General features: G+C 37.1%; 1 protein-coding gene across 1 annotated transcript; it reads left to right on the top strand.

Moving 5' to 3' along the window:
• The first annotated feature begins 1,468 nt into the window (after window positions 1-1,468).
• LOC113119875 (gamma-enolase-like) lies at window positions 1,469-11,637 on the top strand. The gene is given in 13 exon segments (XM_026289587.1): window positions 1,469-1,785; window positions 4,063-4,148; window positions 4,461-4,556; window positions 4,719-4,777; window positions 5,894-5,963; window positions 6,898-7,031; window positions 7,142-7,364; window positions 7,441-7,499; window positions 7,501-7,639; window positions 8,511-8,712; window positions 8,802-8,910; window positions 9,028-9,086; window positions 9,939-11,637. Coding segments are annotated over 12 exon segments (1,305 nt in total). The 5' UTR covers window positions 1,469-1,785; window position 4,063; the 3' UTR covers window positions 10,009-11,637.
• The last annotated feature ends 155 nt before the right edge of the window (window positions 11,638-11,792 follow it).

Here is an 11,792-nt window from a genome sequence, read left to right as displayed (position 1 = left end):
TACGAACTCCCGAACTGATTCAAATGATTCGCGATCCCCAAATTGACTCAATTGATTCGCGATCCCGCTACGAACTCCCGAACTGATTCAAATGATTCGCGATCCCCAAACTGACTCAAATGATTCGCGATCCCGCTACGAACTCCCGAACTGATTCAAATGATTCGCGATCCCCAAATTGACTCAATTGATTCGCAATCCCGCTCCAACTCCCAAACTGGAGTCAGATGTCTCAAATGATTCGCGACCCCCAAATTGACTCAAATGATTCGCGAACCCCCTTTGAACTCCCGAACTGACTCAAATGATTCGCGATCCCGCTACGAACTCCCGAACTGACTCAAATGATTCGCGAACCCGCCACGAACTCCCGAACTGACTCAAATGATTAGCGATCCAAATACACATAATGCTATTAAAGTGTGCACATAGAGAGAAATAAACAGCAGATGTTCATGTTAACAACTTCTTTAACTTGAGCAAACGCTGCTTATATACATACATTTGTTAATAAAGTAAATAAAACGAAAACATGAATGTTTTAATGCTACTGAATAAAAATAAAACGATCCACTCGAAAGTCTCTGCTCATCATGACAGGACCTGGATCAGTGAGCTCTGAGAGCGTTCTCTCCCGGCTTTCTGCACATTGCGACGGCTTGCACAGGGCCGTGCTTATTATATCGAGGGAAAATCTAGTAGAAGGCTGTGAAACATGATCAGCTTTGCCCTTTTGGAGGTCACATTGTTTAGATTTTTTATGGCAATTCCTTTTGGAGTTATTGGCGTTTACTGCTGTGTCACGAATATCGAAAACAAAACCAACTCCGCTGAAAATATTTATTGCAAAATCATTGCTTTCGCGCTGTTTCATTTGTTTTGCAATTCTTAATTTTTGTTTGCAAAAAGCAAACGTATTTTCCTCAATACTTTAAATATAATGTTTTAAATTTGTTTTTACTGTTTTTGTATATTTTAAACAAGGTAAATCTTTCTGATTTATTAAAATAAAAAGTCATATACATGGATTTTTCTGGGCTAAGCCCCGGATCTCCAGTCACCCTAGAACCACCCCTGAACACAAATAATTTTGATGTCAGGTTGATTTATAACAATTGATTTATAAGGTTATTGTTTTGCAAAAGAAATAAATAAACCTTTTTAGCATGCAAAGTGATTTTTTATTTTATTTAATATTCTTTTACAATCAAATGTAAAATGTTAGATATCATTAGATATGATATTATGGCATGACAGTTATAAATGAAAATACATTTGAGAATTTTTAAAATCTTATTAATTTGAAATCATAACTTGTCTTGATTTTGTATTTTTCTTAAATTCCTAACTTTATTGTTGCAGGTTCGATTTGTAAAATGTAGGCCGTATCACTTTTCACAAGCTTGTCCCTCGTCATATTGGATGATTTTAATCGTGCTTCTTTCTACCCAGTTCCTCCGTCTATTTTTACCAGCAGTCACGGAGGAACATTGCAGCACCCGTGTTTGTTGTCTCCCCTCCTCTTCTCGGGTCTCTCGTTCCCTCTTATTAATCAGTCGCCTTGACCTACTCATCCTCCTCTTTCTCTTTCTCTCCTCCTCTCCTCTCTAATTCTCAGCATCTTCCTCTGACTCATCTTTTCATCCTCTCCCCCTTCTGTTTCTCCTGTCCTCTCACTCTCATTCTGGTTTCCACCCCACCCTCTCTCTCTATCTCTCTATCTCTTCCGCAGCTCGACTCTTTCAGGCTTCCCTAATAACGCAAGGCTCCGCGCGCTGAAGGCAGGTAATCATCGCTTGAAAGCTTGTATTCTTCCTTTTGCACCTTTCATCATTAATGCATCTGTTGCGGGGACATTAAGATGGTTTGGCTTATAGATTATTCAGTTTGGGCATGGTTTTTTGAATGTTGCATTAATTTATGAGCAGTTATTTATTATTATGTCAGACTCAGGACATAGTTGTTTTAAGAGCACGCCTCTGCGGACAGACAGCTGCATGCGGAGTCACTCCTTATGTTTGGATGCTGGATGTGAATTTGGGTGGCGGTGTTGTTTTCTGGTGCCCGCAGGTGAAGGGACGGGCAGATGGATTCTGCACTATGTGTCTGCTTATATAGGCTACGTGTGCTATAAAGTGTGTTTCCAATCTGTTTTCATTGGAAGATCATTTATTTTACTGAATTGAATTCACTCGCTTCGTTCATTTGAAGTTAAAATGTTAGGTTTAAAAAAAAACACAAAAAAAAAAAAAACAAGCAAATAATTACAGGCAAGTCATTAATGCAACAAATTGTGAGAAACGCAAACGATTAGTTCACCGCGGGAGTTCAGAGTCGTATTTGTCACGTGACAAACACAAAACGAACGAATCGCTAGTGAACGCGCCATCGCGCTGGGTCTCATGACATTCCCCGTGCGACCATTCGCTCCGGTGCTCCGGAAAGCTCTTCTTTTTGCCAAAGGGATGTTAAATTATTTATGTTTTTCTTGCCCCATCACGCCACTTTTTTTTGCGCTATCCACCCCTCCCCTCCGCAGACCGCCCCTCCCGCCTGTATATCTGCTGATAGCACGGTTGCTGCAGTATCTCACTGGCACGGCGGATTCAGATGCACGATCAGGGGCTGCTCGGACCGTGGCACCCGCGGGTATACATGCCAGCGTTGTCGTTACAGATAAAGCCCCTGCTTCTCCTCCTCCTCCCCTGGTTTAAAACGGCGGTGGTCTGTGCTACAAGACGCGCATTCCATTAGCAAGGTGACACGTGCGCTCGTGTCGGTCGTGGCATATTTAGAATGCATTCTGCATGTTCTGGGTTTTCATTGGCTGCCAGCGTGGGTTGAACTGTATCTCTCATTGGAACTGAATGTTCCAGAAAAAAAACGTTTCCATTTTCAAAGCCATCAGATTGACTGACATGATGTGTATGGAAAGATATGGGTTAAGTCAAAATGGATGCTCTTTATTCTACTTTATGCACGTTCCTGGTTTTATTCTGAATGATTCATTAGAGCACGTTATTCTAAATGTTAATCTTTAAACAAAATAGAATAATAAATGATTTTCCATTTAACCCTTAACCTAATAGCTATTTAGCTATTGATTTAACAAAATCGCATTCTTGTAGCTACAGAAGGTACACTATTCACGATCCCTTCTATTCCAGTCCTGCTTTTATTTTCCTTCAAAAGTAAACCCATTATAGAAGTAGAATGGGTTACAAAGGGCTTTGTAATGTTGAGTTTTGATTTCGAATTGGATGGGTAAACAAAACCCTGGCATTGCTTCAGAATAAAAAAAAGAAAAGAAAAAAAAACATACTTATTTTCATTTTTTGACTTTATTAGCATAGGACAGTGTAGAAGTCACTGGAAGTGAAATGGGAGAGACAGAGAGAAGGGGGTGAGATTGAGAAAGGATCTAGAGCTGGGATTCGCACAACTGTGCTGTATGTCAATCCTCTGCCCATACTGACTTAAAAACATAAAGATTTGGATCTCTCGGAGGACCAACGCACTTTTTTGTCAACTCTTTGCGGCATCAACTGCAACCTGACTAATTGTGTGGAATAAAAGATACAAAATACAGTATTTCATGATAAAATACAGTTGCACTAATGCTTTTTTTTCACAGAAAGCCAAACTCTGCTGCAGAAATGTAGTCAGCACTTTATTTTATGCACCAAACACTAAACTCAAAAATCACAAAAGCTCCATTGTGTAATCGTGGACAAATTGTACTCAGCATGTCCCCAAAATGCTCATTCTGTGAGTGGTTTTCTGGATCACAGAATCCAAATTGTCTTTTAAAAACCCTAATTGTTCACTTAAATTGATGCATTTAGCATCTGAGCAGCATATTGAATATAAAAAGAGATTTATTGCATGTGCAGGTATAGCAGTGTTTGTGCTGATATGCTGGAGGACTCGTTCACTTTTAGATGTCTGTCTGACTCATGCAAGGTCAATTAAAGGATGCTATGGACACAGTTTCTAAACGTCTTGTCCAGTTAGAGTCAGCAGAGGTTTAGCTCATTCCCTCTCTCTCTCTTGTTTTCTCAGGATGTCTATTGTGAGCATCATTGCCAGGGAAATCCTGGACTCTCGGGGAAACCCTACAGTGGAGGTGGACTTGAGAACTGATAAAGGTGAATCAGTAGAGTCTCTTTACAACAAGGGATGAGCAGGATGGCATTTGAAAATGAATGTGATTTCTGCAATGTAAATTAAATCAGATGTCTTCAAAACATGTTTATTATAAAAATGCATGAATGCAAAATACACTTAAAAATAAATCTAATAAAATAAAAAATATCTAAATATATCCATACAAAAGTTACTTTTAAGAGACAAATCTAAATGTATTAAAATGCAATTTTCAACACAGGATCTATCACTAAGATATGGTGCATAATGTATTATTCACCTCTGTAAAAAAATGACAGATTTGTTATTTTTAGGTCTGTTCAGGGCTGCGGTGCCCAGCGGAGCTTCGACAGGCATCTATGAGGCGCTGGAACTCAGAGATGGAGACAAGAGCCGTTACAAGGGCAAAGGTGAGCGAACACACATGGTCCATGGTCACATTGGCACTATAAACCATCATAAAACATCAGATCAATTCCATCTAAATAGATCATTTTTTCAATCATTTTGTTTATCTTATCTTAATTTTTAACCTGCGGTGACCTGTATCTTTGCTTTTCTTGTGTTTTAAGGTGTATTGAAGGCTGTTGGTCATATTAATGACACTCTTGGACCAGCCCTCATCGCATCTGTAAGTGCAGAGAATTAGTATTATTATGACAAATAACCAAAAAATCACGGTTCAGCCAGCACAAAGAAGGAGTATAAACTGCAATCTGTGCATGTTTGCTTATTTCTGGAAAAGGTCTGAATTAATCAGAGATATTTAAGCGATATATGCATTATAAGTTAAAAATCATCTAATAATTTGCAGCTTATATTCAAAATGTTCTTAGTTTCAATGAGAGCACATCTAAGTTTGTTATTTAATGCATTTTCACTATGATTTACATTATTTGACAGGCTCCTATTTTTTGTCATTCCATGCATTTTATTTTTCAACTGACATTTGTGGCCACTTTCCCAACAGTTTTAAATCACTTTTTAGAGTTTAATTCTAATCGATTGTTAATTGAATTATTTGTTATTTGTTTGTTTTACAGATCAGATTCCGATCAGATGGGATCAGAATCCGATCCCACCCCTGCACTTTTCTTAATCATTTTTCTTTTCATTTTTGTACACCCATTCACTTATAACAGGAGATTTTAAAACAGGTTCCACTGCTACCAATCTACCAATGGCAGAGACACAATTATCTCCTATTATCCAGGTCTTGATTTTCATTCTGATCTACACATTCCATTCTTTCCTTTTCATATCTTATTTTTATGTCACAGATACTCCCATGTCTACAGCGCAAAAGCTAAAAACTCAGATATTGCACATTTAGAATTTGATTGGTTAAAGCAGCACTATGTAAATTTTGGCGCTCTGGTGGTTAATAAACAGAACTTCACGCATCCCGTGGAAGAACATTTTAACCAGAACTACTTCTTTAAGTTTATGTCTATGGCGATTCACGCAGGTATGTGTAATTCCGACCAGGCTACAATAGTCCAAATATAAGCACTTATTATAAGTGTACCGTAGTGATTCGGGATCAGACAAAACGCGGTTTGGAAGATGAATTCATGTTGTACTCGCTCATTATAAACATTTAGCTAATTTTGAAAACAGAAGTCGTTACACAGTGCTGCTTTAATTCCACAGCATCAGGGCTAATGATTAATCAACATTTTCATCAAGCATCCATCACTGTATTTGATTAACCTTGAGAGATTTATCTTCATGATGTGAACTTTAGGAGATCAGTGTGGTGGAACAGGAGAAACTGGACAACATGATGATCGAAATGGACGGCACAGAGAACAAATGTAAGTTATTCTCTTACATGATAAAATATCCAGTTTTAGAAACTCAACATGAATAGAAATGAAATCATCATTTACTCACCCCCAGGATGTTCCAAACCTGTGTTATGTTCTTTATTATGTGGAACACAAAAGATGTTCAGCACTGAAAATGTGTATAAAATTACAAAAAAGCAGCATACAATATGCCCAATATAACCTTATTTGCTATATTCCAAGTCTTCTGAAGCCTTACAATCCATAACCAAATTATAACTTACTTATTTAAAATCATCCCCTCCACTGTAGCTTTGCACAAGTGTGGTGTGCCAGATTTGTTGTTAGCAATGCCAAGTAATTGTGACCTGCCAAGTTTGAAAGCCAAGCGTTTGCGTAAATAATGAAAGAGTCTTGTGTTTTTTAGACCTATTTATAATATCATAAATGATAATAAAAAAGTTACATGAAAATAACTGTTTTGTATTAGAATCTATTTTAAAATGTAATGTATTCCTGTGATGTCTCACCTGATCATTAAGAAATCATGCTACATTGCTGATTTATTGATCAATAAAGAATTGTTATTATTATCAATCTTGTTTAATATTTTTTGGGAAATTGTGATGCGTTTTTCAGGATTCTTTTAAGAGAGATTTAAAAAGAACATATTTTATTTGAAATATAAATCTTTTGTAAGATCATGCATCACTTACCTTTTATTCAAATTAATGCATCCTTGTTGAATTAAAGTATATATATATATATATATATATATATATATATATATATATATATATATATATATATATATAAAAACTTAATATTTTAATAATTTCAGTAATTATTCCAAACCTTACATTGTTTATGCAAAAAATATTTCTTATGCAGTGAAACTAGCACAAAAAAAGGAGACGATTGAATACAGTCTTGATTTTAAATCTGTTCGTCGCGTCTGCAGCTCAGTTTGGAGCTAATGCCATCCTGGGAGTGTCTCTGGCCATCTGCAAGGCCGGTGCGGCAGAAAAAAGCGTCCCTCTGTACCGTCATATTGCTGATCTGGCAGGAAACACAGAACTAGTGCTGCCAGTTCCTGTAAGAAAACTCATTACTCAGCTCGCAACATCATGATTCACATCTGTAGGAATTGTCTCCTGATTATCAGGGGAAATAGACTAAGCACATCTTCTCCAAACATTCGCCAGGCCTTTAATGTCATCAACGGAGGCTCTCATGCTGGAAACAAGCTCGCCATGCAGGAGTTCATGGTGCTTCCTGTGGGGGCGGAGTCTTTCCGGGACGCCCTGCGTGTCGGAGCCGAGCTCTACCAGACGCTCAAGGGTGTCATCAAGGAGAAGTACGGCCAAGACGCCACCAACGTCGGCGACGAGGGAGGATTCGCTCCCAACATCCTGGAGAACAGTGAAGGTGTGTTTCTTCATCGCCTTGTCTGAGCGTGTGATCCAATTTCATCATAATGAATTTATCCACCATGTCTCCACAGCACTTGAGTTGATAAAGACGGCCATAGACAAGGCCGGCTTCACAGATAAAGTCGTGATCGGGGATGGATGTAGCCGCCTCTGAGTTCTACCGTGACGGCAAGTACGACCTCGACTTCAAGTCTCCTCCAAACCCAGACAGACACATCAGCAGCGACGAGCTGGTGGAGATCTACCAGACCTTTGTCAACGATTATCCAGGTGACACGCTTATATAACTATCAGCTTTCTTTGCAAAGTTACAGCCAACCATGATCAACTTATATACACTACTGTTCTAAAGTTTGTTTTTCAAAGAAGCCTCTTATGCTCACCAAAGCTGCATTTAAAAGCTGCATAAGAAAACAGTAAAAATTGATAATATTTTTACGGTTTAAAACTGCTGTTTTCTATTATAATGGATGTGACCCTGGACCACAAAACCAGTCGTAAGCATTAATTTGTTGAAATTGAGATTCATATATATAAAAATAAAATAAATAAGCTTTCCATTAATATATGGTTTATTAGGAGGACAATATTTGATTGAGATAAAACTATTTGAAAATCTGGAATCTTAGGGTGCAAAAAATCTAAATATTTAAAAAATCGCCTTTAAAGTTGTCCAAATGAAGTCCTTAGCAATGCATGTTACCAATCAAAAATAAAGTTTTGATATATTTACGGTAGCAAATTTACTAAATATCTTCATGGAACATGATTTTTACTTAATATTCTAATGATTTTTGGCAAATTAAGACATCCTGGTTTTGGTTTTGTGCTCCTAGGTCACAAATTTTAAAATGTGATTTATTTCTGATATGGCAAGGCTTAATTTTCAGCATCTTAGGTGTCACATGATCCTTCAGAAATCATATGCTGATTATATGCTAATATGCTGCTCAAAAAACCACGATGCATTTTTTCAGGATTTTTTTGATGGCTAGAAAGTTCATCAAAACAGCATTTATTTGAAATAAAAGATTTCTTAACTTTATAATTATTTATATTTTCAACTTTTGATCAATGCATTCTTACTAAATAAAAATCTGATCATTTATATATAATCTTTTGTTCCTGTCTTCATCACTAGTGGTGTCCATCGAGGACCCGTTTGACCAGGACGACTGGGCCGCTTGGACTAACATGACGGGCTCCATGGGGATCCAGATCGTGGGCGACGACCTGACTGTGACAAACCCCAAGAGGATAGAGAAGGCTGCGGAAGACCGCGCATGCAACTGTCTGCTCCTGAAGGTCAACCAGATCGGCTCCGTCACAGAGGCCATCCAGGCGTGAGCAACCATACGTGCTCCATGAACCACAGTTGATCAGCAGCATCTCCAGCTCCTAATCTTCTGGTTTTGAACTGTGTGTCCCTCAGATGTAAGCTGGCTCAGGCCAACGGATGGGGCGTGATGGTCAGCCATCGCTCGGGAGAGACAGAAGACACTTTCATCGCTGATCTAGTGGTGGGACTCTGCACTGGACAGGTACACACACACACACACTTAGCATTATGTACAAAGAAGATACGTTTTACAAAACCATCTTAATCAAATCATTACGTTTTTATCGACTTGACAAACTCTTTTTCTCTTATCTTTCAGATAAAGACAGGAGCTCCATGCAGATCTGAGCGTCTCGCAAAATACAACCAACTTATGAGGCAAGAGAACATTCACTCTTACCCATTTTTAAGCAATCGAGTTATTACTGAATTATTTCAATCCCCAAAATGATGTCTAAATAGTTGTAAAATTCTTTTCGCCTCTTTTTTTAAATCGGCTGTTACTACAATGTTTTAAAGTGTTAGGTTTTGATTGCAACTCAGATTTTTAAAGCACAGTATTATTTTAGTATCTAAGATATATTATCATAGTTTTTAATTTGAAAAACATATTTGTTAAAGTTTTAGTCATTTTGTTGGTTTTTATGGTATTTTTTATATATATTTATAATATGCATTGTATTTTTTTTATATACGTTTTTGTTCTTTGTTATTTGTTTTAGCTTTACATTTTTTGTTTTTATTTAATTTTAATAATACTATAATTTAATTTTATTATATAAAGTACAGTTTTTAATGGTTTTAGTTTTAGATATCTACAATAATCCTGGTAAAGCCGCAACTGTTTACTTTTTTTATATATATATAAGTTACTGCTGAAGTTACTGAAGTTACTGCTAAATTGTTCTTACTTATTTTAAGGTATCTAACAGTATTAAACCTTTGCTCAACTCTCTATACAATTGGATGATAAAAAATGTTAAAAATACCCCATAAACTCTTTTCCCCAGGTAATTTTCTTTAGAAAATGTACAAATGTTTGATTGTGCATCATCATCATCATCATCATATGACTCAACTGACTGAAAAAGTCCCAGTCTCAAAAATAGCCACATAAGAAACCAATAATTGCTTGGATTAACATTGTTGATTACAGTCTTCTAGCTGTTTCTCTGTATAATTAATCCACGTCCACCTCTGCCAATCTGTCTGTTTTTTCCTGCCTCACAGGATTGAAGAAGAACTGGGCGATCAGGCTCGATTCGCCGGGCACAATTTCAGAAACCCTAGCGCTCTGTGATACTGACATCACCGCACCGAAATCACTCAAAAAACAGCTGACAAACAGAGTATGTACTGCACTGAACCGACTGACCGCCCTTGACGTCCCCTCATATCATTCAAAATGCATTAAAACAGCACTATTTGCACTGATATACAAAAACATGACTTGCTCAGACACTCAAGGTATATATTTAAACTGAACTGGACTATGGACAGGCTTTGATAGACCAAATATTATGCCCAGTGGATCCTGGACCGACCAACATTATGCACAAGTGATACTGAATTACTTGACGGATAAAACATGTGCAAAAGGGTGGACATGCATGCATACGATCCAGAAAATGGACCTTGAATTTAACAAGGCAAAGACTTTTAAAAAGAAGGATTTAACTCAGATGGAATAAAAGTAGAGATTTATTTTAATCAGGTGTAATCTTTCAAATTAAGCTTCAGTTTCGATGTGAAATGTATGTACATAAAAAAATTATAATAATGTCTAGGCTGACTTGCCATGATATAAAAATCAAATGTAATTTTTATGGTTCAATGCATGAGAACTAGGCAAAAAAATATAGATTTTGGAGAAAAGAGAGTAGATAAATCAAATAGTAACTGGAGTATGTTTTGCTGGGTCTAGAATTTACTCTAAAAGACCAGGCCATTAGATGCTTTTTATCAGTCAATACGCTCTTTCTCAGATGCTGTGTTTTGTGTCCATCTCTGAACCAAGAGAATGCGGAGAAAAGAGAAAAATTGTCTTTTAAAACAAACTGTTATTCATTCAAATCAACAAATAAAATAAAAAGTGTTCTACTCATTTTATTATATGATGCATTTAAGATAATATGTATTTCAACAAAGTTAAATAAATATGTCCCGATTATGTTATGATATTGCCTTATGGCTGCCTACATAGATCAACACGGCAAAAAATTAATAAATAAACAGATTGAAATCTAAAGGATAGTACATAATGTTCACATATCACTTCTAATAATAATAATTATTATTATTATTATATTCAAGAACCTCCTAATCTTCATAAGTCTGCCTGATTTTCTCATGCAGTGACTCTTAAAATGTACTTTTACCCTGATCTCCATCCTAAAGGGGAAGTGGAAGATTTTTGCGTTGAATAAAACCGACTCTTAAGTGAGCCATCTGTATGCACATTTCTGGCTCAACCAATGGTGTGTGTTTGGGGGCGGGGCTACCATCACCATATATAAGAGACAGCTATAAGAATGACACGCTTCACTTCTGCTTTAAGATGAATGATCAAACTCCAGTAGTGAATGAGAGACATAACAATCACGATGAAGATCTGATTCAAGAACTGGACCGACGGACACAGCTTACATCAATAGAGACCAAACACACACACACACACACACTCACATTTGTGTAGCAAAGTCTCACCCTCGATGCACACGATTCCTTATTCTCTTTCTCTCCCCCATGGACTTGCAGTCTGTGTTGCTTTCTTTCTCTCCCCCCTTCCCTTCTTGTGGTTATGACTTGGCTTGTTCCCCCATACCTGAAATCTATTTCCTCCCTGATGACTTCTCTTTTCATCTTTTTGTGAGATTATTGTGGTTAAAGAAGGAAAAAAAGAGCAAGATCGTGAGAAAATGTAAAAAAATAACTGAGAAGGCTGTCAGTGAATAATGTTATGGAATAATAAAGCTGTCATTGCTTTCGTCAAACTTGAGTCCCTAAGTGTGTTTTCTTCTCGTCGTTAGAAGCAGAGGAGGACGTTTAAATGGCTTTTCACCATTTAGACTATCAATTATAGAA

Source organism: Carassius auratus, chromosome 19 (genome assembly GCF_003368295.1).
Source record: "Carassius auratus strain Wakin chromosome 19, ASM336829v1, whole genome shotgun sequence".
NCBI lineage: Eukaryota > Metazoa > Chordata > Actinopteri > Cypriniformes > Cyprinidae > Carassius > Carassius auratus.
Note: the sequence above shows the minus strand (reverse complement) of the source record. Positions and strands in the feature narration are given on the sequence as shown.